Source organism: Heliconius melpomene, chromosome 12 (genome assembly GCF_056956725.1).
Source record: "Heliconius melpomene rosina isolate 202511_hmr_F chromosome 12, ASM5695672v1, whole genome shotgun sequence".
Classification (NCBI taxonomy): Eukaryota; Metazoa; Arthropoda; class Insecta; order Lepidoptera; family Nymphalidae; genus Heliconius; species Heliconius melpomene.
This window is the reverse complement of record NC_140400.1, coordinates 4,823,360-4,850,923: the sequence shown is the minus strand read 5'-3', so window position 1 is coordinate 4,850,923 and position 27,564 is coordinate 4,823,360. Positions and strand designations below refer to the sequence as shown.

At 32.4% G+C, this 27,564-nt stretch overlaps 2 protein-coding genes across 8 annotated transcripts in view; both read right to left on the bottom strand.

Annotated features, from left to right (window-relative positions):
* Window positions 1-6,226, bottom strand: part of LOC146533532 (sodium- and chloride-dependent transporter XTRP3) — a 34,835-nt gene extending 28,609 nt beyond the window's left edge. For 3 of the 4 annotated variants that reach the window (XM_085194827.1, XM_085194828.1, XM_085194825.1), the window contains exon 1: window positions 6,104-6,226. The gene's annotated coding sequence lies outside the window, so the exon portion shown is untranslated. Of the gene's footprint in view, window positions 1-5,533; window positions 5,693-6,103 lie in introns of those variants that run through there. The other variant, XM_085194826.1, reaches the window with a different exon arrangement.
* Window positions 6,227-14,018: 7,792 nt separating this feature from the next.
* The window catches only part of LOC146533531 (uncharacterized), a 68,488-nt gene continuing 54,942 nt past the window's right edge, over window positions 14,019-27,564 (bottom strand). For 2 of the 4 annotated variants that reach the window (XM_085194821.1, XM_085194822.1), the window contains exons 5-14: window positions 25,893-26,042; window positions 24,598-24,693; window positions 22,780-22,893; window positions 21,703-21,869; window positions 20,872-21,073; window positions 19,877-20,032; window positions 19,396-19,554; window positions 18,854-18,924; window positions 18,468-18,641; window positions 14,019-17,973 (exon numbers count right to left, since the gene is read on the bottom strand). In XM_085194821.1, the coding sequence (XP_085050947.1) occupies window positions 17,793-17,973; window positions 18,468-18,641; window positions 18,854-18,924; window positions 19,396-19,554; window positions 19,877-20,032; window positions 20,872-21,073; window positions 21,703-21,869; window positions 22,780-22,893; window positions 24,598-24,693; window positions 25,893-26,042 (1,470 nt within the window). In that variant the 3' untranslated portion in view covers window positions 14,019-17,792. The remainder of the gene's footprint in view (window positions 17,974-18,467; window positions 18,642-18,853; window positions 18,925-19,395; window positions 19,555-19,876; window positions 20,033-20,871; window positions 21,074-21,702; window positions 21,870-22,779; window positions 22,894-24,597; window positions 24,694-25,892; window positions 26,043-27,564) is intronic. The other 2 variants (XM_085194823.1, XM_085194824.1) reach the window with 2 other exon arrangements.

Below are 27,564 nucleotides of genomic sequence, written 5' to 3'. Positions count from 1 at the left end.
TTTCATTATGTTCATACTAGACCCGTGACTTTGTTTGCGTAAATATTAAAAAAAATTTAAAAACTTAACATAAAAAAATCGCGTGTTTCTTACACCCTTAGAAATTACGAAAACCTTCTATACTGCCTAACTTTCATCATTGTTAAATTTCTGTTTTCTAAGTCCAGTAGTTTCGTATGTGGGATTATGTCAGTCGCTTTGTAATAAAAAAAAATATTTATGTAGTTTTGTACCATGTAGAGGAAAAAGAGGGAACAAAAATAAATTTGTAGCACTGATTCTGTCTGGACTCTATAAGGAATTCGAGCATCAATTTGTCTAAGACAATAAAATAAAAAGATATGAATTCATTATAATTACAAACATTCATTATAAATTAGAACTAAAGCAAAACATCTTCAAGTTATCTTCAGCAAAGCAGGCAAAAGAAACGTAGTGTTCAGACACTCCGTTTACGACTTTTCCCGCTTTGTGCGGGATAGAACGTGAAGTTAAAAAAAATATAAATTATATACTCATAAGTTCCTCTATTGTATCACTCAACTCAACAAAATTTAAGCTAAAGCAATAACAGTAATGGCTCTAATGGAAATCTGAGCATTTGACGGTTACTGGGTCACGGATCGATACGAATGCCCTCTTTTGGAGAACAAAATAGCTGAACGTTTGAGAAAACTCTTCAGTGTAATAACATTTTGGCACATTCAACGAATGTGGCTATTTCAAATGTTCTTGTTTAAAATATTTATTTATGTAATTAGATATTTTTATTATATACCTTCTGGGCCAGGAGTCTTGACACTACAGATATTTTTAATGTAGATCAAGTCAAGTTGACTTGATTTAAAAGTTCGTATGATGGCCAAATTGAATAAATAATATCTTGATTTTGATTCGAATTTGATTACTAGCTTTGCGATATCATCTTTGCTCGCGAGGTTTTCAATTTTCTCAAGAGTATTTTTTGGTCAAAAATTAATAAGCATCTTATTTTGGATAAGTAAGTCTTTTGACCTCTATAAAATAGAAGATAATATTTAGAGTAGATTTTTAAAAACTTTAAAAACTTTAGCTCTACGCTAGTTTACTCTACAAAAAAAATCTGCAAAATTTTTATAGTCTAGATTTTTAAATTCAGGCGTTTCGATTGTGCATGTTTCGATATCTGGATAGGTTAGTCGTCTTATATTTTTATATACAGTAGAATAAAATCTATTTACACACGATACTTTAATGAAATAATGTTTATGTTTAAATATTTTTCCCTTCCGAGTTCCGTTCACAACAAATTTCCGTCTCTCAACAAGTAATATTTTGAAATGAACACAAAACTATCCTGCTACGAGTATAAATATACGGCATATTATGCCGAGAAGACAATATCTTGTCTTTTTTTTTAAATATTCTAACAATTGCGCAGCTTTACTTTACGCGGTGACGGCGGTAGAGGAATAGGCGTCTGATAGATGTAAAGGAATTAAATACGGAATTCGCGATGTCTGTGTTCTTATTCTGCGATTATGATTTTCCAAAAAAAATATCTTAACTATCTGTAATTTTATTAGAATAAAAGCCCTGTTTCAAGCGGGATACAGCGTGAACTTAAAACTTTAAGGGGGATTCACACTATAGTGCTAATACTTGGGCAGTCGATCAGATCGGAGTCCTTTAAAAATATTTTTATATGAGAACAACAACAATGAGAAAATTCATACTATCGTCCCTAACTTACCCTGTTGACATGCCCTTTAAGTCCAAATAGTATTAAAGTATATTTTTTTCTAATTAAAAAAAAATCTAAGTTACATAGCCAGCACAATTTCATTAACGCTTTATCTTAGGCGGGTGCGGTCAAATTAGTGGAGGTCCGATAAGTATAGAGGGATTGCGGGTAGATTACGAAATGGAACCCGATGGCTGTTTAATTAATATAGCTTTACTCTGGTCTCTGAGAAGACGGTTTCTTTAACGAAAAATCTTAATTATTCGTAATTTTATCAAAATAGAATCCCTGGGCTTAAGTACTCTGCCGCAAGCCTTACAAATTTCACACTAATCTTAAGAGATCGATAAAGTAACGGTGGCGTGTATTTAAATGTAGAAGTGATGTAGGTACTAAATTCTCACTTTGACTTTAACCTACAGAGTATTTAAGAACACGGAATATCATAATTTAGAGAAAAAATTATAAAAAAACATACACACATATTATAACATTGCAAGATTTTAAATTTCAGTATTTAAAAAAAAATTAGGGTGACGAAAATTGAAAAAAAAAACACAAATAGATTTAAACAATTTTCTTTTCTGTTTGTTTCTACTCGCATATAGCACACGGTGTGTAAGGATATACACGGAATTAGACGGATTTGGATGAAACTTTTTTTATGTGTAGCTGTTAGTCCTGGGCAATATCTGGGTTAAATTGATTTTGAAGACTGCACTGCACATCTGATGTAGCACCATGAAGTCCAAATAGACCATAACAATTTATGAAATGGCTTAAGAAAAGATATTGTTTTTATTTTTACATTTGTTAACTAAGAAACTTAATTTTCCTGTTCTCTGAGTGATCGTAAAACTGAATATTTTTAATGTGAGCTTGCGCGACGCGATCTCGAGATAAATCTTCTTGACAGACGGACATGGTTGCACTTTTAGGGATCCGTACTTCAAAGGGTAAAAATGGTCCAAGCTAAAGTTACTAAAGTAACGTGTATGTATATATTGGTGGGCAATTTTAACTAACAAGTAAAAGTAATTTTGAATTCGATCTCCATTGCGAGACCTAATTTATATTAAAATTTAATTGATATAACGAATAAATTTGACACGTTGATAGAAATGTCTATAAAAAAAACTATTAAGAAGTTAAATACCGATAAAGTAGTGTAATTTTTAACGCTGTACCAGTAATTGTATTCAAAGTGTTACAAATTTTTGTCTTTCATTAGAAACGGCGTAGATAATGATATTTGGCCTCGGCAATAATTGGAAAGTTAGGTATGCTTGTATTAAAGATATATTCGCATTGTCATAAAACAAAAGTAGATCTATGGCACGTGTAAAACTCAAAAAACGACCTTAGCAAAACGTACGAGAAATACGATTTCATTATGGTGTCGATATTAAATAGCTTGAAAGTTCTAAAGTATAGTTGAACAGCAAAAAGTATTCCAGTGTTAAATCACTTCGATTTCCGAACTCCGTAAACATCGAAAACGGAAATAGTTTTAAATATATATACACACTCGTATGTACATGTCCTAAAGCATCAAATTCATGATAATCGCCATACAATTTGCTTCTTTTTAATTATGCTATACCTACTATAATGTTAGCCAAAGTTTTAAGCTTCCCACATAGCCACGGTTAACAAAGGTAACCTGGAAAGCTAGCGTTAAGACCGTTCCTCATTAACATACTTCCGTTCCCGAATTCTCGCGGCATTGCGTGTTGAGTGGCGGAGCTCAACGCTGCGCTATGTCTCGTTGCCAGAACAAGGAAATGAAAATACCTTTCATAGTACCACGGCCAATGTTTCTAATAAATCTTTATGTTTGAATTATTTTTTAGCTTTAATTTATACCCCTCTCATAGCAGGGTAGGCAAAGGGAACCTAAAATTAAGACACTCAGTTCTCTACTATTCTTTTCACCTAGTATTAGTGAAATTGTGTGTTGAGTGGGGAAAACCAGCACTGTACTTTGATTTATCAAAGCAAAAATATATTCTAATAATTTATTCTTTGGAGGGGGAATCGCCCCCAGTCATCGCGTTGACAGTCCACGCTTTGCCACTATCTCGGATCTCGTGAATATCTATATAAATAGTAACAAAAGGGATTTTCCCTTTCATATTACAAATAATTACACATATATAAAAAAATATTTACTGTGATTTAAAACGTAGATAATAAATAAGTATATATTATGTTGTTGTAAACGATGAAATTGTATGAAGTATTTAATTTCCTATTATAATATATTTTAGTTGAGAATATGACAACTAAACATTGATATTTTATTATTATAAGGAAAAAATAGTTTTAGTCTATTAGATAAAAACTGATTCCGTACATAAAATATGCTTTTATGAAAAAAATACAACGTTATGAAAAAATAATAAGATGTGGAAAAATAATAAAGTGATGAAAAATCTAATTTCAATGCATTTCAAACTCCCTTTTATGTAACTTAGATGTGACACGGCCAGCGTTGCCAGATTTTCTCTAGATGAAAAGCGGGATTTCTGGACATATCAAGTAAAAAAACAAGGTTCTTCCGCCAAAAGCGGGTTTATTAAAATTAATAATGAGGATAAATATCTTTATTATTTATCCATTTATTTGATTTTTAAATTACTTTCATTCAAAATAGATTTTAATATAAAATGTTTTTAATAGAAAAACGTCACTTCAATTAAAGATATTGTTCTGATGAACCACATGTCCATATGGTGAACCAGAACAATATCTTAATTATCGGTAAGTCTTCTAAATAATCACACGTAACTTACGAATATACCTATTTCTATGAAATTATTAGTAAGAGAAGATTAACATTTTAAAATATTAAAAATATCGTGAAAAGCAGGACTAAGCCTGCCCCGCCAAAGTCGGATCGTCTGGCAACGCTACTTATGTCATACAAAAATCTAAGTTACTTACATCCGACCATACGAAGTTTTTACTGAAAACCTTGTTCGATCCCCACTCGAGGAGATGAAATATTTATTTAAATTTATATTTCCATTTCTTCGCTCTGGTATCGAGGCAAAGCGCAGCGATAGTTCCGTCACTCAATACGCAATGCCTCCAGAATTCGGCGGAAAGTGGGGAACGGAGTGTCTTAACTCTAGGTTCCCTCTGACTACCCTGCTGCGTGCGGAATACAACGTGAAGCTGTATAAAAAAATAAGATTTTTATTTTATCAATATATTATTCATAATGGTATTATATTCTTTAAATGGTGTTATATATTAAATACCACTTTGTATCAATGAACAGTTTAAACTCTAAACACTTATCGGTTTCATTGAAAATGTTACATCAGACAACACACTATGTGGCTGTTGTGCGAGAATGTTTCTTTAGATTGAATAATTATATGTCGTCTTTATATCAATTAAGTCAATGATCTAGAATCTAGATTATTCTAAAACATATAATATATAACAAAATTTTAAAAAAATACTAACAATAATATACGTTTTTGTCAAACAACTTTTTATCTTCTGTATTTAAATTATGTTTGGAAAACTATTATTGTTGTAGTTAAAACAACTGTTGAGAATTGAAATTATAAAATATATCTACTAATAGTAGAGTTCGGAGCAATGCCTGAACCCCGGGCCAATGTCCATGATATATGAAGAACAAACTTATTTCTATATTATGAAAGACATTGTAAAAATTTTCAAAATTGAACCTGCGTCTTTTCGGTAACAGACATATTGGTTCGACCGTCACACCCTAACTTAAAGTGACTTCAGTTTGCTAACACGTAATAAAATATTAGGGAGATAACTTACTGTTCTTACAAAAGCAAAAAAATGATCTCCTATAAACATATCTTCTTTTTTACAAACAATGGTAAAATAATTTATGTTAAATACTTTTCATATTATATTATAAAATAATAAACAATTTAGCACGTGCACAATTCGCCACGTGATGAGCACTAGATGAAAGAACTCCCGACCTTCCTCATCCCCTTGTACGCCCTCCCGCCCCCCTTCGCCGCGCACAATCAATAATATACCTTCAGAATCGAACTTCCAATGCACCAAAATTTCTTCTTATGTTAGATGTTTATTAATAAATATTTTTTTATACTTCTTGAATGGAATAAACGTTAATTTATAATAATAGAGCTTAAAATGGATATTTAAACTATTAAAGTATAATTGATAATATATAAGAACTTCATGGTGTATTCATATGATATATTTGTGATTAAATTATTTTAGTTTTAAATGTAACAAGTGATATAACTATAAAAAATAATGTGATTCAGACGAAAATTATGAAAAAAAATTAAGCATACTTAAAAAATATATGACATAAATTACAGTAATAAATAAAAATAATATAAAACCTACTTTTAAATCACGTTTTAAGCACTGGCCATTCACAATATTTTTTTTACTGGAGTTTTCATTCAAAAATCGAAAATGGAACGCAATCGTTCGCGTCGGGCGCTACACTGACTGCTGTGCCGTGAGACGTAGAGAAGTAACACATTTATTAATATTGCATCGATAGTTATATAGGCGAATATTTTTTATTTACTTTGTTAGCTTAACATATTTAGGAGAACTATAGGGGAAGAAATCACTTAGTATTAAATCACTTCATCAAACAATTGATGCTTTTTTATATAATATAGTCACATTAGGTAATTTGTCACTTTTCTCTCAATTAAATGTACGTAATATGCAACAAATATACATTTTTTTTTCATTTAAATTTATACGTACGAAAATAGTAAAGTAGTAAATTTATACGAATCTAACTATAACATTCATCACTATATATTTTTTAATGAATATTACATGGCAATAATATACCCGTAATATTGTCTAACACGATAGTTTTCAAGAAGTATTATGTATTGTTTAAAAATATATTATAGTGATATTAGCATTTAATATGAAAATATTCTTCGAATAAGCGAAAAAAGAATATTATTACTGTTCGTCCCAAAAACTTATGTAAACGTCGCAAAAATTTACGCTTGAACTTGACATACTAAGACCAATATTTATTTTACTGCCAGTTTTAAAATGATCAATTATAGTCGTTTAGGTTACCTGTTTCATATTAAGATAAGGCTGCGATATGTGTGTCATGTGATATCTTTTTTAATATAAGTTTTTTACTTTTACATTACTTCTTTAATTGTGGTATTCTTGTGTCGCTAATAATATGCGACATTTGTAAAAAAAGTGTGTACTTAGATCAATCAAAAAGGTAATGAATACTGAAAAAACCTACAAAAAAATAATAATATTTATTCTGTCATTCGGAATCAACGGTATTCCACTTAAAATTACAATTGGTATCATCACTTGCTTGCGAATGTAGTTCTATTTCCTCGTTAACGTAAAAGGTTAATGTTAGGTATTTTTATGCCTCTTACTTTGCTCCACTAAGTTTAGAAGAGATGGACCTGAAAAAAAAACAGAAAAATACTGTCATCAAAAAATTATACGTATCAATTATAGAATATAACTATGGAAGGGATGAAAACGTATGCGCATCACTAGTACTGACGTCACTTTTGATTCAGCCAGGGCTGGGCATGCGCGGGAAACCCTTCGCTAGTTCCTCCCCTTCGGACATGTTCGTGTGCCGTCGGAAATTTTCGTACAGTACAGTCGTACATTTTGCTCTAAAATCTGCCTAAAAAACTTAAATTTACTAAATTATCTTACTATAGTATATATAAATAATTAAGCTTTAAGTCCTTTTGTAAGAAAATATTGTGAGAAATTGCTATAGAACTTCGTATAAATCAAATTGGAGGGATGCATCGGAAAATCAATAATGGTGGTTAGGTAACTAGATTGTCTTTTTGTTCTGTAACGAGATAACTCTTTTTCTTTGTTTACTGTATCCGAGTAGGTATACGTACATACATACTTTTTAGTAATAAAATGTATAATTTAAAAAAAATATAACAAGCAATACAGTATTTATGAAAAACATATTATTTAAATTTAAAAAAGGGCTATATTTTACAATGGCAATAAGAGTAGAAATAAATTATGCTCTCTTATTCTTTTTTTTGTTCATTTCTTCGCTCTGGTGTCGAGGCAAAGCGCAGCGTTGAGTTCTGCCCCTCAACACGCAATGCCTCTAAAATTCGGCAGAAAGTAGGGAACGCAGTGGCTTAACGCTGGGAACCTAGTGTTCTGCTTACCCTGCTGTGTGCGGGATACAGCGTGAAGCGGTTTACTGTTTACACTTGTTTAATTTATAAATAGTAAACATGTTATAAACAATGATATGAAACAATAAAAAAAAAATGAAAAGTAGAGCAACGGTAGAGCCATCAATCACACAACATGGAAATGTTAATCTCACACAGCCACAACAGACACATGACGGACATTTTACAGACGATTTGAAATTCATAAATCTAAGGTCAGGGTAGAGACAACATTTTAAAGTATTTGATTTAAAATTATGTTATATTTATTTATAAATGCTGAATTGTCAGCTCATTTTAATTAGAATAGATTATACTAGCCAAAATGTCGTGTCATGTATTGTATGTGTAGAAAACGAAACGAAAGAGGAAATCTGGGTCCCCAGTTTTAAGACACGTCTTCATATAAAAACACTTCCGTTCCCTCACTTATCGCCAATGTCAGGAGACATTGCGTGTTGAGCGGCGAAATTCAACACCGCGCTGACTCGTTACCTACTTATTTACGTAGATTATGTAAGTATACTTAAGTTTGCAACTCAAATGATTATTTGAACTCTTTTAAGGATAGATTGATATATGTATTTATATGGAAACTAGCGGATCTGCAAGGCTTTGCCCGCTTGTATTATAACAATATTAATTTAAAATATTTATAGAATTTTTTCAATAGGAATAAAAAGAAAATATAAACCTTTAATAATTTAAATCAACCGAAAAAGAATAATAACTAGATGAATGATGAATGAGAAGTAAGGAAAAAAAAAATAATATTAGAAAAAATACCTAACTATTTAAAATTAACAAAAAAATATAAGTAAACATAAACAAAGCAAATTATTAATATTAGAATAAATAGTAATAAAATAGAAAATGTATGAAAATTGACAAAACTGTCAACGTCGCCTCGTTTGCCCGTTCGAGTCGGTCATTCTCTAACCAAGCCCTGCACACCACGATTAGGTCATTCTACAACTGTGATATAAAGTATTCGTTGTAGTGATGTGCACTAAAGTATAATTTTACAAAAAAACAAATGAGATGAAGAGGTTGAGATAAAGTAGCCTGTGTTCATCCCAAGACTTTTTTGTATTATTATACATCGCAGACAGAGTTACTTTCGAATTTATTACATTAGTATGGATTATCTATGAAGTTATATAAATCTAGCTTTATCTAAAGTAATATTCTAATGTCTATAAATAAATATATTACGTAACAAAACATACAGACCACGTGTTTCTGAAGTAAAGTCCAGTCAATATATTTTCATACACGTGTTATACTTTTCTTTCCAAATAGCAGCAGAGGAAACCTAGTTTTGTAAGACACTTCGTTCCTCACTTTTCGCCAAAATATCGAGGCAATGTGAGGTAAGAGGCAGAAATCAACCCTGCATTTGGAACGGAGAAATTAAAATTAATCAATTATTATCATTCCTTCGAGTGGCGATCTACTTAACCCACAACTGTAAGGCACATTCCTGATGCAAAACGACCTGGAGATATAACATTTAACTGTTGTTCTCCGGAGTCGTATTAAAATAAAGTCCAGTATATTTCACTATTTATATATATATAGTATGTACATATATATTTATTTATATGTAGATGTCTAAACAATCATATGATTCACACGGCCCATGCAAAAACAAAAGTAGGTAATTAGTGACATTGGATAACGATTAATCAATTAATTTAATAACAAACAACTAACCGATAGTAGGTATCACAAAGTTCAAGAGTTAAATTGGCGGTGTTCATTATAAATATGAGTAATAGTTTCAATAATAATAAGAATAAAATGTATTAAGATAATCGTTATTAACAATGTATCAAATACGCGGATTAGAATTTCGAATTCAGGCTGTCGTAGACGGAAAACGCATAACACCTTATACCTATCTATTCTATCCTTCTATTTTTGCAGTTATCGAGGAAGGTAATAATAGTCTATATTAAATGGCGTTGATTGTTTCTATGCGTACACAATTTCCAGAAATTTTTATTTGACGACGCGGAAGAAGTCAAAAGAAAAACTTAATCTAACAATATTTTAAAATTTCAATATTAATTCAAATTCAATATTTTCGACTCTTATCACAATTGAAATTTAATTAACTTCAAATCTGTGAATAAAAATTTAAATTAGAAATGGCTTACACCATAAAAGGCGTAGGCGGTCAGCTTCATACAAACTAAATTACATTGAAAGGTTTTCTCAATGCATTCTGGCCTTCACCGGCGCGGAGGCGCGATGCTATTTTTAGAATCCGTTTCAAAACTCCCTCTGTATACGATTTAATCTATTAAAGGGGTGAGAAATGGCTATTGTTCAAACGTGAACTTTCTAGATTTATTTTAATTTTTTTCTGGAGGTTTACGTTAAGTAGGTTAACTCTAAACCGTATGTACGTAATCTAGATTTGTTAAGTACTGTATCAAAAAGGTATATTAGATTGTTTATAGGTGAATATGATTTATAGATTTATAGGCTTTATAACTTGATATGACAAAAATTAAAAATAGAAAATAGTACCTATTAACAATATTATTTAAAGGTAGAAAGGAAGTCGTTAGTGGGCATTTTATTGTATTTGTATCCTTAAAAGAATACCGTTTTTTGACCTACGGAATTGTAATTAACCGTATTACCCTCAACTGCGTGTGATTATTTGTGACTTTTGCCCATCTGCAATCTCTTTGAAAACACCTTTGTGCTTCTGTAGACTAAAATTGTTTGTGACATTAGGTTCCGCCATTCAGTACGTCTATATAGATGTTAATACGCAAATACTGCTGGAAAATATACTCACTAATTAAACAAAAGTGGAGAAATAAAAATAATCCTCGCAAAATCCGCAAATAATGCGAGGTAAAAGTGATGAAAAACAATTGATACTAAGAACAAATTTATGAAGTGAGGCCGTAAACGTCCCATAACAATACTCGTTATATCGCCACTGAGTTATTCGCCATAAGCTACGAAATTTATGCGACCTTCGCCTTGCCTTGGCTTAAAGCCAGAATAAAAAATCGATAATGTAAATACTCGTACACGAGATTTCATAGAAACACCATAAAACTGTCTAACTACAGATAAAATTACTTTTTTGTTATTTTAAAATGGACGCGCCATGGTCAATAGCGTAATATTTTGGGGGCGTCGTAGCGCAAGGCACAAGCGTGTGACTGTAACGCGACGGTTGTGTGTTCGATTCCCACTAGGGGTAATGAGTTGTTATTTATTAATATTTTATTTTTTTGATACCAGAGTACCAGGCAAAAGCACGGCGTTGAGTTCCGATGCTCAACACGGGTGCCTCGAATAAGTCGGCGGCAAGTGGGTAACGGAGTGTCGTTACACTAGGTTTCCTCTGCCTCTTGTTATATATATTGTATTTAAATTATTTTAGTAGGTAGGTTCTTTTTGCCCACCTCCTGCAAGTGGCAATAACAACGGGTGGTTAAATGGAAGTAGTATGGCAAGAATGAGGAATGGTAATAGGTATGAAATAATGCTTCAAAGTTCGTTACAGTAATGTTTTTACGTATACAAATACACTAGTTTTTGTTTCATTAAAAAAAACTAAGTAGTTATGATTTTACAGGCATTTGAAGTTTGCAAAAATTTTAAATGCCGCTTACAGTCCCGCGGTCGGCGGTGACGTCACAGGTCTTGCAACTCGCTAGTCGCCGGTGATAGTTAGGAGATCTCGCGCAGTACTTTGTTTGTTTGATTCTTACCTGTGCTAAAGTGTTAATCCAATTAATTAAAATGGATGAGGGATTCGAAAAAGGGCAATCGGATAACTTACCTGTAATATATGGATTTATGGTTGCCGATTATTTATCGAATAATAGTGATTTCATCGCCGCAGAAATGCAAGGAGTAAAAATGCGAAGATAAGTTTTGTTGTCTAACTAGTAATATTATGTCGATTTGGGGTAGTGATAGATAATATCTTATGTTATTTTGTTTGAAATTATTTATTTAAAACTGTAATGTAACCTAACCTAACTAGTTTCATATTGTAGGTAACGCTATTTGCGTTAAAAGTACCAAACCTTTTATTCCAGTTCAAAGTAGTAAGATTGTTTTATAAGTGAAAATAATATAATAATAATATAACTAAATACATGCAGTAAGTTGAGCAGATGTACATTTTCTTTGATGTAGATTTTTAATATTTCTATATATGTATATCAGAATAATATTTTTATTGTGATTATTGAAGATCGGCAAGAGAGAGTTATGGTCATGATGCTATTGCGTACGTATAAGTTAAAAGAGTAGGTAATGTATGTATTGCCAAATGTAGATTACAGCAGAACACCGCGCACGTATTAAACAATATTACTGCAGTTTAGAATGCAATGAAAAGAACCAATAAGTTTATACGTAATCTGCGAAGATTGTGCCGCCAGCAGAGGTCATTGTAAACATACCATGGCATTTATAATGGGCTACATCGTCGAAGCGACGAGTCTTCAACCATTGGTACCTGAGTGGTTCGACCATTGGTACTCATGTCCTGCATCACGACATCCAAACACCGCATCCTTGGGCGTTCGGAGGTCTAGCTCCAGGGACAGGATAGACATAGCAGGGCACCAGCATCCGACACAGTTCCTAACTGGCGCGCAACGTGGCCATACCATCTTAGGCCACACTCTTGGAGCTTATCCGCTACGTAATGGACCCCAAGACTACCTCGAATGAATGTGTAACGTATGCGTCAGACCGCGTTACGTCGCCCATTCATCTCAGCATCTTCATTTCCGTGATGTGAAGATTCTCAGCATGCCGAGATAGTGCTGGCCAACATTCGCTGCCGTATAAAAGAACCAGTCAGATGATGCTCTTATATATCAGCCCCTTGAGCTTGGGTGGTATTCTGCGGTCGCAGACCACACTAGTATCCTCCCACCATTTGGCCCAGGAAACTTTTCCAACTTAACGCCTGGTTCAGGACTTATAAGGACAGTGCTCGAGTCCGAGCTCCCTCAGGCTATGTATTCGGACTTCGACACATTTTGTTTAAGACTGCCGTTCTCAAGCGTACCCTTCCAGAGGTTCACTTTACGCTCCAGCATTAGTTGGTTCTCTTCAATGAGTGCAATGTCATCGGCATACATCATCAGCCATGGAGGCTGGTCCTGGATGTGAGCCGTGACAGTATTCAGCTCTACAATAAATAAGAACAAACTAAGAACCGTGCATTGGTGAACCCCCTACTGTGATCTAAAGGGTTTGGTGCCGCCAACAGCAGTCCTAACCATCGCGAATCGCAAAGCGGGATCGTGGTACATATACCTAATAATCTTAATATAGGCCTCAGGGATCCCTTTGGATCGCAATGCCCTCCAAATACATTGACAAGGCACACAGTTACAGGCCTTCTGCAAATCTAAAAAGGCCGCAAATCTAATGCAGAGCTCTTCTTTTTTTTCCTGTATGCCTCCATCGAAGTTCTGAGTAGTTTCTCCATTAAAGTACTGATTAAGTTTGTGGTAACACTCAAGCCAAGCCAAGTGTTGTTGGAAAAAATTCAAGCTTTCTAGTATCGATACTATAATAAAAATAATCAAAGCTAAAGATTTTGGTACAACACGCCATGAAACCGAGCAAGATAGAACTGTTTTTTTGACAAAGTACTATCAAAACTTCAATATCTTAAAATACAATGCTCGCTATTACATTATGTTTGTGAAAAAAAAAAAGATTTTAAATATATATCTACATATTATTTATTAAATGAAACTAAATTTGTGATGGAACGCCAGCTAAAGAAGAGCGCGAACTACGAGCGAACGAAGACGAACTGAGCGAGCGAGTTTTGCAAGACCTGTGACGTCACGCGAGTCGGTTACGGCCCGACGGAATCTCGCGTCGCGCGCTTACTTTAAAGGACAATATCTCAAAAACTAAAAAACGTATCAAAATAATTCTTTCACATGTATTTTTTATTTTTAAAAAACAATACGATGAACTAGAATTTAAATTTTGTGATTATTCTCCATTATGAAGTCCTCGCAAATATAGTCGCGGACGGTAACTGTGCTATAAATAAAACAAATAAAAATGATTTCCTTTCTCTTTATTTGTCGCCATTGAAATACTTCAATTACTTACACAAAAATACTGGAACAAGTTGTATATTATCAATACAAATCTACAATTTATAGAGTCCCATCATATATTCCTGTTAATAAACAATACATTTTAAGTAATAGGTATATTTTACCACAGTGTAAACCTTATATTTTGGAGAAATACAGAATAAATTGACTGGCAAATTATTGATAGTTGTTTCTATTTTTTTAGCTTCACTCACATAAATGGGTAGTCAGGGGGAACCTGGGAGCTTAGTGCTGAGACTCTCCGTTCCTTACTTTCCGCCAAATTCTTAAGGCAATGCGTGTAGAGTAGCGCAAATCAACGCTACGCTTTGCCTGGTTACCAGGTCGAGTGGGTATCGAACCCACAAGTGTCGCCTTTACAGTCACGCTTTTGCCCTGCGCCACGACAACCTTGATTGAAGTTTACTGGATGAATATCTATAGATTAATTATAAATATTGAACTATTTTTTTGTGAACGCTAGCGAACTAGGTACTACTATTCGACTACTTAATTCATAATATTCTATAATAATATGCTTTTTCTATACATATGTCAAAACTATTTTAATTATATTAATAGAATATATAAAAATATATGTTTTTATACATGTTATGTCAAAGGCTGTAAGTATAGTCCTTTAAAATTACTGTTTTGATTTTAAAAAAAAGTATATATTACAATAAAAAAAAATACAGATTACACATTTATAACAGATTTTAAAATCATTCCAAATTATCATTAAAATAAATGTTATAAAGGTAATAATTTTACCTGTTCATATATAAATACTTTAAATACAGTTATATTGTACGGTTATACATATAGTGGGATTTTAAAATGACTTAATTTTTATAAAGGTAAAGTTTAATTCAATTTCATTATTTGAATCTTCGCGAAAATCTTTTTTTGAGCTAAGTTAGGTTAATAGTTCATATTCATGTTGTAGATAATTGATTTCTGTCTTTTAATATGTGCCCATAAGTGAAAAAACCCTCTCTATATTAACACTTAAAATGCAAATTGGCACTGGCATATTGTGGTACAAATACATACATATACTTAAAAAAACCAATGAAAATACAACAATATTTGTCTAAAATAATGTTTATTAAATTTTGAAATTATATTACAATACATTATGTAAAGCCTCTTTTTTAAAAAAATTAAACAACTAGAAGATGCCAAAATATAACATTATACGGATAGTGGGAAATAAAAAAAACAATAATAATTTAAGAAAACAACATTTTTAACAAAACTAGTTTAAAAAGAAACAAAAAGGATGGATACGAAATTTTTTTATACTATTACTTAATAAATTTACCAAAGTTCTGTGTTATAAGGAAATTGAGGAAAATCTAACACTTTTCCATACTTGTGTACTCTAACATATCAATTTTAATTATTTTATATATATTTAGGTCTTTAACCAAAGAAAAAGAAACAGTATTAGTAAAAATATATAGATAGTAATTACTTTAGTTTTTTTTCTGTTTCACTGTAATTACATAAACATAGCACCTACTAATGTAGATAATTCGATGCCAGTTAAATATAGTATACGTCTCAGAGTGAATAATAAACTAACGTTTCAACTAAATCATAAATATTGTATCTCTTAAAATTTGAAATTTGATATTTTCTTCAAAAAATAACCATAATTTAGGTGTGTATAAATTAAATGTTGATCTAGATATCATTATTGTAATATAATGGATTTTTAATTTTAATCTATATTGCTTGTGTTTTTTACCTTAATAAAAAGCCCATTTAATTACCCATATTTTGTCCAATATTTTTTTAAATACAAAAAAAATATAAATATTAAAATATGTTTTCGAATTAAATAAAATCGCGGAGTTCGTACTGGGTAGTCCGCAAATTGAGAATAGATATAACTGAGGGTAGATATATTAAGTTTGTACTGTACATTTAAATAAATTGCAAATAAAAAACATAATATTTTGTTTATATATCTGAATGGCAAAAAAATTAAAAGGAATACAGGTAATTAAATTGACTTATAATATAACATTTATTCATTAAAACAATTTATGTTATGCTAACAAATTATAGATTGATTACACAATGTCTTTTCTATAAATAAGTACATACAAAATGGATACGGAAATAATGCCTGTAGCTTAATTATAAATCAGCTAATAAACATTTTTAAAATTTTCAATTATGGCTTAAGGCTTCACGCTGTATCCCGCATATTGCAGGGTAAGCAGAGACAACCTAATGTCAAGACTCGAATCGAATCTAAAAGAAAATCGAATGCGTTACTGTCCTCCTGAGACCGGAGAGATAAAAATTTATTTCCGTCGAGTATACATCAAGGAACCCACAACCAATGCACTTACAGTCATACGCTATTCAAAACTAAATGTCAATCTCCCAAATTTTTATACACACATACAAATAAATATTAAGATATTTTTTTAATCTATGACCTAAGGATCATACTGTATATAATTAGATATAGTTATTTATTACGGTATAGATGGAAAACGAAAATATTTTTATATATAATATTAGGATTTATTTTTTAAAGTAACAATACTCATAAAAATAAATAATAAAGATATGCAGCAGTAAATATTAATTATATAAAAGCGAATACAGCTATATACATTTTCTTTTCTAGTGAATAGCTGTATCTTATAAAGTTTTGTGGAAACAATAGTTTTTGTATTTTTTTTATATTTTATCATTAAAAAATTACTTTACTGTTTGTTTCCCATGAAAATAAAATTATTTTTTTTTTATTACCCAACACTACATAAGTATGTTCTAATGTCTCGTTTATTGACCAATAATATTTGATCAAATTTTACAGGAATTGTTATGAAAATATTTACAAAATGTTAATCTACATGGAAATTACTTTATTTGTTTTTATACGATTAATATAATTATTTTTCAGCTTCACGCTGTATACCGCCCACATCAGGGTAGGCAGACGGAAACCTTGGATTAAGACACTCCGTTCCCCACTCTCCGCTGAATTCTGGAGGCGTTGCGTATTGAGTGGCGGAACTCAACACTTTACATCGACACCAGCGCGAAGAAATGGAAATATAAATTTAAATAAATATTTAATTTCCTCGAGTGAGGATCGAACTCAAAATAAGTCGATTTTACAGTCACACTCTGTGCCCCTGCAATACGATTATTACTATATCTGGCCACAATTACTATTTCTTTTTAAATATAACGAAAGATAATTAAATATTATAATACTTAGACAGTACAACTTAAAAAAAAGTACTGAACAGAGCAATGGATACGTATTTACGTGTAAAAATTTAAATTTGGCAACAATTTTATTCTTATTTAAGACTCTTATATCTAAAAAATCCTTTTGTTTTAGCTGTTTTCTTTTTGTTATTGACCAGTTTTCAATCCACATGACAGTATTTGTACTAGCACATCACAACGCTTAAAATCTTGATAAATTTGTTTTTTTAAACTATTTTATTAAAAATTTATCATCACTTAGGTATAAATAATAAACTCACTGAGTATCGACTCGTAATTTCGAACGAAAAAAAAATATATCGTTTGATATGGCGATTTTATTTTATTAACACTTAAACCACAGACCACAGATAAAATTTGTAATGCCACAGACGTTTGTCACTTTGACGGTTACTTTTTTAATATAGTCTGGCTGTATGAATATAAGCTTTTGCATAGCACTGACACATTACTTTTCTTCTTATTTATCTATTTCTCGCCTTTTAGAGCTTGGTCTAATATAGCTTTAGATGCTATTTCAACGGTGACAGTTTTACTGATGGTTGACAGTTGACTTTGATCGGCGTTAAGCTCTAAGGGTTCTGTGATTATTTTGAGAGAGGATACTTTGGCACGTTGATATGCGGTCACAGTGTGCATACCGAGGAACCTGAATGTGAAAAAATATAGAATATTAGAAAAATAGTATGGATTTAAATAATAACAGCATGGAATTGAAGATAAATAAATTAGTGTATACTAAAGGTTGAACATGTGTGTAAATTTTGCACTGACATATGCCAAAATTTCAAAGCTAATATCAACATTACACCAGAGCTTAAGCTTTTCTTAAGTGCATCAAATTCTTTATTGTAATACTATTATTTTAGTTGCAGTTGTTTTTCATTACAAATTATGAAGTTTCTGTAATCGTCCTTCGCCCCTGTATCACATTTTTTTCACTCAGTGTAGAGGGGCCTCATCTCTTATCTCCTTTAACACTAATATGAAGAGGATCACAGGGAGGCCCGGATATTCATTCGAGTCCACGAGTGCCGGTTTGAACTAGGGTTGATGGACCAATAAAGGGGACCAAGGGGAGAGGACCGGACACTCACTCACGAATGTGAATGGTTTGAATTAGGGTTTATCTGAGTTGAATACCGTATAACGACATAGCACACGAGCAGCGCGGCGCCAGCGGCGAGCACGCGCGGCACGGGCGACGGGAACAGCTGCGCCAGCGCCCACGCCGCGCCCGCCGCCGCGCACGCGCACGCCACGCCCAGCACCGTGCGCACCCAGTGCGCCAGCGTGAACCCGCGCTCCCACTCCACTCTGGTAACACGTGGAACATATTATAAATTATTATTAATCCAGTATTAAAATGTATCCAAATATCATTACGAGCACTTTATTCGAGAAGTTATTCAGTTAAAACTAACACTTAAACAAAAAATAATAACACTCCAAATAAACATCTTAAGTAATTTAAATTTTAAAAGCTATAAAATATTATATACTACTTTAAACAAAAGAAAATCACTCGCCTATTAGTCTCTTGAACGATATATGGAGTATTGCACACTTTGCATTTTAAGCCATCAGGAGTAGACGCGCTCTGAAAAATTAAAGAAGACAAATATAATTATTGTTTACAAAGGCACTGGCAAAGGCAAAGGCACATGGCACCATAGTGCCATCGGAAAAAAGTAGATTCCAGACGCAATTATGAAAATGAAATAGAAATTTGACTATTCGTGACCCAGGGGCACAAAGTGTGACTGTAAATGTCACAGGTTGTGGGTTCGATTCCCACTTCCACAGGGAATGAAATTAAACATTTTCATTTCTTCGCTCTGGTCTAGCGCGGCATTAAGTTTAGCCACTTAGTACCCAATGCCTCCAGAATTCGGCTTAAAATAGGAACCGGAGTGTCTGAACACTAGGTTCCATCTACCTACATTTCTGTGTGCGGGATACAACTTGAAGATGGAAAAAAAAAATTATGCCCATTTGTCATATTGCTGAGCCGTGGCTCACGCTATTTAACAAATTTACTTTTAATGACAGTTTAGTTTTGTATACATACCTCAACAAGCCACCTCCTCAAACAATCATGATGTACGGCGGCGACATCGCCAGTACACCTACACGGTTTGATAAGAGGCTCAGGCCGCGTGTTGTCGTAGCATATCCAGCAATCGAGATTCGAACCCACACTGCCCACGAGGGAATCTGTTTCCACATTCTGAAAAATTATTATAAGTATTTACTAAAAAGGCTGGTTTAAGAAATATTTTATTCAAAGAAGATTTGTTTGTAGCTCCTGAACCGTTTCTAGTTAGAAGACAAAGTGACTATACGTTATAGTATGTGAGCAAGTCATATACGAGTACCTACATCAGATGAGAGGAGTTGGTTTTATCACTTTTTAATAAAAAAAATGGTTAATTTTGTTAGTACAATGAATATTTCGAAACATATACCATAAAACACATAAAAAGATATCTTCCTTCATGAAGATTATTTAAAATATTTAATAAATTAAGAACAAATTCTAAGACACTTACCACCTTCACATCGGAATCCTCAATAGCTTTTAAAGGTTTTGAATAAAGAAACTTCGCGATAAATATTTTCCATAGGGACCACTGAAGTTCCTTGTAGAGCTCCAGGAAAAATCGCACTTTTCTTGGCCAAGATAGATGGACCAAAACCCCCATGATCTGAGAAGACATATTCGCTTACTTGGCTGATGGGCCAAGATTAGCTAGACGTAGCCAGTGGACCAAGACATGCCAACATATTTTATACGGCCAAGGTTTGGCAAGATGAGGACAATACTAGTAAGCATAAGTTTTCAGAATTGGAAGCATGAAAGCTGAAGACAAGCGATCCTCATGATGATACATTACGGCACATAGTATAAATAGCACGTTTTACATAACGTTTTGGGATGGAACATATAACATAATAATATAAAAAAAAACAGCAGTCGTATACTGTTTTAGTGAATATAAATAAATTTGGCCTGTACCCTTTTGCATTCTGGCTGACACAAATACTATATCAACTGACACCAATGTAAACCATTATAAACTTTGTTGAATAAATAATTAATTACTTATTTATTCAACAACTTTGGTTAGGTAAAAAACTGCAAAAAAAAAACAAATATTTACTACGAAGGTTAAAAAAAATATTGAAATATGAGCAATTCCTATGAGCACTTTCACCTTTACACACCAAATATCGAGTGTAATATCGCTAGTAGATTTGTAAACATGCGATAAGAATGCTTGTTAGTTAAGTTGTTAGTTAAACGAAACAATTAAACTATTGTTAATGCGTCCTACTAGCTGAGGTGAGAGTTGCTAACCTACTACAGTAATTAAAATTTATTTGTATCATTATTCACACTAATGAACTAATTTATTCTTTTCTTAATTTTTTCTTACCATTAACTCCATCGTAGTTAAGAGACGCAAAGATAATTCGTATAGATTTTTTTGTCCCTGTTCATGTTCAGTATGTACTCTGCCTTGAGCCAGTATTTGTTCCTTACCTTATAATCAGCAGGTCTCTTCGAGAGTAGATCAGCTAGCCGCGCGTCGTCCAGCTGCCGCGCGAGCAGCCGCCGCGGGTTGAGCAGCCACAGCCGCTCCGGCGCCATGCAGTTCCACAGCACGCAGGGGAACCATAGCGCGACGCCGATCTCCGCGAGTCGGAACAGCAGGTCGTGCCAGTTGCGGGATACTACTGGCACTCTGAGTGAATGTGGAAGTTTTTGAAATTGATTTGGGTTTTGAGTTTTGTTTTTAACATGGTATAAAGGAGAAAATTAAACAGTAGCTAATCAAATGCTAAAACTTTGCTTTTTAGTTTTGTTTCTCGGCTTTGCGTGTTTTTCACATTTAATACGCCAAAAAGTGGATCTATAAATACCAATAGTTATTCAGTTTTCTCCTTTTACGTCCATACCAAGAACGCACATCTCATAATAATTTTCACGATAAATCCCGCAAACAGCAGGAAAGGCATATATAACCTAGAAAAGGCACTCATTACCTACCAAATTTTATCAAATTTTAAGTTTTAATTTATAAGTTTTATAATGCCACCTATAGTAGTATTTACTATTTAGTCTCTTCCATTACTATAATCTATACACGTAATAAAACTGTAACTGATCGTTTTCTGTGCACGAAAGATATAAGGAAAATATATTATGATTTTTAAAAAAATTGCCTGTTTATCTATACGTTACTGCACGCTAATCTCAGAAACGTTTTAGCCGATATAAATGCTGTTTGCAAAATCTCGCCTTTTAAACTACTTATTTTTATAATACAAAGACCTGATAGCAATATCAAATAGAAAAGAAAATACCACTTACTTTGTCTTCCAAAATTCACTTAACGTCTCAGAAGCCAGGAACCCAGCGATGAGTATCAGCATCAACGCCTGGCTGACCAGACCCAAGCGAGATTGGTGCAACTGCGAGTGGTTTACAGAGCGAGGATCTACCGTGCCATTGCAGTCGGCTAAATCTGTTTGGATACCCTAAAAATAAAGTTAAATATATAAAATTATTCTGATACTAGCTGACGAATGTCAAAGGAAAGTTGACGAAAATATTAGTTTGACATGTTTCAGAAGATTTACCGATTTGTTATCGTTTCTCCTGTCTACTAAAATTAAATTCTATTTCTGTCGACCCTGATAAAATGGGTACGAATTTTCTCTGAAATAAGTCATCCATAGATACCCATACTCATAGATGATGGTCATCCATAGAAACCCATAGATTAAAGATATAAGAACTAAGAAATAATTAGGACTAAATATAGTAGATTCGTTAAAATAATTAAAAAAAAACAGATATTTATATAATACAGAACATAGACATTTAAGTTGCAAGTACATGTGCACTTATATAACAAATAATAACTTCCTCCTATAAAACAATCAAGTGCACTCAGCACTCACACACCACAAAGCTTACAAAGCAAAACAATAATATAATTATAGGTTTCATTGCAACATCATAAACAATTGCCGTGACAACATCATTTTGAACTAAAGTGATATTTTAAACCATTACACCCTAGCAATTATCTTCGTTTAGAGAAAAATTAAGATAGATTTTTATGTTTTACTTTAATTACTTTAATAATAGTGTCAAAAGGGTAGATATTAAATATTATGTAATATTTTTTTTGTTAATAAGTTTCCTCGATTGGACTACCCTTACTCCTACGACTATGCACGTAATGTAAAAAAAATTAAAAAAAAAAACAGAATAAAGTACCTACCTACATATATGTAATTTTAATAGAACTGTTTCAAGCATATTGAATAGTCAAATAAACGAATCTCAAAAGCCCGGAAATAAACTCGACAATTCCTCTTTTCAAATAGAAACTTGTTCAAATAAAAATAAAAAAAAAAAAATTAAAACTAAGTTATTTACCTGCTTAGTGACCAAAGTGTCTTGCACATCGTCACCCTCGGCGGCGGTGGAAGGACCGGGCCTTGGAGATATTATCGTACATACTTTCGTCTCTTTCAGGAATTCACCACGAAGCTATAACAAATTGGAATAGTAAGGTACCTTATTAATATTTTTAATTAAGAGTGTTTATGAATTATTTATGTTGGACCAAATGGTTTAAATTAAAAGTAGCGGGTTCGATACCCATTCTTTTCATGGAAAACACAAGGCAAACGAGCGTGCAGATCACTTGATAGTAAGTGATTACCGCCGCCCGTTACCACGTGAATACAACGATGCACCTTGTCTTGACCGAGCACCTTGTCTATAGCAAGGAAATGAAGATAATTCGATTCAGTGAGTAAAGTCAAACCACAATGGCCTCAAATTAAAATAAAAACATGTCTATTTCGTTATGTTTTCTTTAATTAGGAAGAAATTGTATTGTATGCATATAATTACTCTTGCTTCTCAAAGTGTGATAGATACGCATAAAATATAAATAAAATTATATATACGCAGCTTACGACGGCTTTATCAAACTTACCCCACGTTGTTAATTAAATTCCCGTCTAGAACTCTAGATACTACAATAAACCATTATCAACTGAGAATAAATTTGTTCTGTCATACAGTATAGTAAACACAGAAACAATTTGACACAAATTCAAATTCAAATTCAAAATATTCTTTATTCAAATAGGCAATTATTATAAGCACTTTTGAATCGTCGAATGAACATATGAACAAAAAGCTACCACCGGTTTGGAAGGCAGTTCTGCTGAGAAGAGCCGGCAAGAAACTAAACAGTTGCTTTTTTCAAAATCAATGGTACAATCTATTACATTAGCTGGCAGCTATTCTGCATTACATTCAATAGACTTTAATTTCATACATGCTTATCCTCTAAATATTCTTGAACAGTGTAATACGCTTTACTTATTAGAATTTTTTTTACAGATATTTTAAATTTTTGTAGTGGCAAACTAAGAATACACTGCGGAATTTTATTATATACACGTATACTCAGACCCATAAAGGATTTATTAACTTTTTGGAGGCGAAAACTTGGTGTAAGAAGCTTATCTTTATTTCTCGTTCCTATCGTATGACTGTCACTATTTTTGCTATGACAATGTATATTATAGTAAAAGTAACCTAAATTTGAAAGCAATAAGTCTCAAAATGTTATGATTGTTGTACATAAATAAGGACCACACATTATTCGCGAACAATGATCGATTATCGTGACCTAAAGAAGGCCACAGATGGCACAAATGGTATAGTACTCTAATTGTTGCCATAAATAGCCTAGCGTTAGTGTTATTGTGTGGTCGTGTGACCTTATGCTTTATTGAAATGGATATATAACAAACTATTTTTTTAATACACAGTTACCCGACTGCGTCAGGAGGGTATGTACGAATGTATGTCCATTTAATTGATAAGCCCTACAGCCTTATAGGTCAAAAATGTCATGTCTACTAGTTTATGCTATAAATTTTTTTAAATTATAATTCGTTCGATCAGAATTGTGGCAACTGCACAGTTTTTCAAAATGGTGGCCGGAAATAAATTAGGGGTGTTTTTATTACACATTTATACATACATTTTTTTTTATAGAAAAAGGACAAGGCGAACGAGCTTATATATGTATTACATAGCTAATCAAAAAAAAATCTCTAATCCTCTAGCCACCCCTTTTTAGGCAGACAGCCTTCTTTAGTAAGCTATTAGATTTACGAGCAAAAAACTTTACTATAGAAGTTGTATTGATAAACAAAGTACAATAGTTACCTTGAAATACACTTCAACACCGTATATGAGGAAGAATATAACCACTATGAATAGCAGCACCGCGTAGCAGCCGTTGAAGATGTGTTGATAAAAGCTCTACAACAAAGCAATACAAACATGAAATAAAAAAATATCTAGGTGACGATCTTTAATTATTGAAGATTTGAAATGAAAAGAAAGTTTATATTATTTTAAATATTAAAATTTATGTTTTTCAGTTAAAATGTTGTTGCAAGTGCGGCGTCGGCCGCAACTCGACAAGTCAACGGAGTGTCGAGTATCACTAGATTATTTCTGTCTACCCTGCTAAATGCGGAATATGGAATTCTTGTGCTGGTGTATTCAAGACTTTTCCCTTCTGATTCAAAGTTTTTTACCTGGTAAATTTATAATTTCACCTATATAGAAAAGCCTTTCTTTGTTTTGGTAAATATGATTCACATACATATACAATCATAATTTACCACTGTATTGTATTTAAAACATAAATAATGGTTACCCTATTGTATAGAAATACCTTACCACTTATGTGACATTAACATAAATATTTTGTATGGGTGAATGTACAATATTAGTCATAATTTCTTTGTTATTGCAATGAACACCATGGTTTCGATCACCTGGCAAGACCGCAGGAGTCCGTAGTGCTTATGTAGTTACCTGCATATATCTTACATGGAAAATACATTCATTTGATAAAAATATCAAAGGAAAAACAGGAAGATCGTAACTAACATAAGTGCAAATGTTCAATAGAGCCTATAAACGTTTATAGGATATAGAAAAATATGAAATCTTTTATCACAAACACTTTTGTTCGTCGATTATTTTAGACACGGCGTGTCATGTTGCATTTTACCTAAACAACGCAGAAAACTATGTAGGAAAAACTGTTCAATAGAAGAAAATATTGTAACTTAAATATATTCCAGTAGTAGTATGCAAGTACAAAGGATAATGGATCACTGCCAACTGGGGTTAAGGACGTTACACAATTATACAATTGACAACACCCACACATAATCTGGCCATAAGGTCAAATGACCATAGTATACTAGGTGGTACCTCTCCTGTCTGATTACAGTGGCTCTCCTGTTTGTTGGGAGAGAGATTAAATAAAATTTATCTAGCATTAAGAAAAAATTGCACTTTCTTCATTTGTTGTCGTACTACATTAGAATAAAGATACAATTCCTCAAATTTATAAAGATTTACAACAGATCGAGACTATCTACGACACCTGATTTCATTTAGTTAATTTAGATTATACAAGAAGTGATACATAAATAAATTACCCTATTTTTAACAGAAGTATCAGCGACATTAGTGGTCAACACCTCGGCCGCCAGCAGAGAGTAACTGATCACGTTGAAGGTGACGAACGCGAGGAAAGACTTCGAGATGAACCGCGGCCTCTCCCACCGTATGTCGCGGAGATGGAACACCTGGGGACAATAGAAAAAGAAATGTATTATAACTTGGAAATAAAATTAGTTTTATTTGTACTGCTATAATTCATACTTGTTAATTTATTTATTGTTTAAAGTTTAATTAAAATTAACCTTCAAGAACCAGATAGTAAGGATAATTAATACCTTTGTCAACATATAATTAGGGAGAAAGTGGAAAACGATGTGTCTTAACACTAGGTTTCTTCTCTCTACATAGCAATGCAGGAAAAATATATTTTTTAAAGTACGTGTAATAACTCAAAAGATTGTAATATATAAGACTACATCTACATTCTTACTCGCTGTAACAAACAATTATCAACTGGATTCTTTATTTACATTTTAGATTATTATTTTCCTTAAACGCAAAAATGTTAACAACTTTAATCAAGACTGTCACATTAGTTCGTGATTAGAAAATATTTTACTTTAATTCAAATATTCGTTTTAATATTTCCTTATGTATGCCATTTTAAATTATTGAAATTGCACACATTTATTTACATAAATATTTAGATATTATTAACTTAATTGAGAGAAAAAGTACCTATGTATATATAAGTACATATATCTTTGGATATAGATAGATAGATTTGTATGTTCAATCAATTTCCTCGATTTGGTGCAGCGGTGGCAAAATGTAATATAATAGGTATTTTTTTTATTTTTATCTATACTAATATAATAAAGCGGAAGTATTTATTTGTTTGTTTGAACGATAAGATCTCTGGATCTACTGGTTCGATTTACTTTGTTTTTGTTTTGTATGAAAGCTGCATTCTTCAGAAGTGCTATAGACTATATAACATTACATTACACATACATACTAATAAATTAAAATACTTTCTAATTTGACATGCAATTTATTCTGCCATGTTAATAACAACCGTCGTCGCTACGCGACCGCGTTCGTTACCGCGTCATTTTGATATTCATCCTTATGAAAATAAATATAATAGTCACTTTAGCATTTCATCTGGATTGAAATTATATTTCTATATAAATTCTTATATTTCAAGCAGCCGTAGCCGCGTCCGGGTCCGCTAATTTAATATATAAAACATATATAAGTATAGAAACTATATCTATATTGTCACATAAGTTTTAAAAAAATGTGCAATATCTAAACGTTGCCTCTTTTACACGAGTAGAAAACACCATAAAAACCTTTTGAGTGAGTGATATTTTTGTAAACTGTAATAACGGGAAATACATTTTTTTTTATCATTCTAACGAGCGAGGCGACCGGAGCAGGCGAAGCGAGCAAGGGTGCAAAATTCTCTATATTATAAAACAAATAAATATTTTTCCTAGTGGGATTCGAATCCACAAGCATTACATTAGTTAAACTCATCAACGTTACGTTAATTAAATACAGTACAAAAACGAAATACGCATATAAATTGCATATAAACGATACATAAATGGAGATACAATTAATCGATTAATTTCAACGAGTTCTCTACTCGGCCAGTACAAGTGTACTTACTTAGCACGCGAATAGCTTAACACCGTA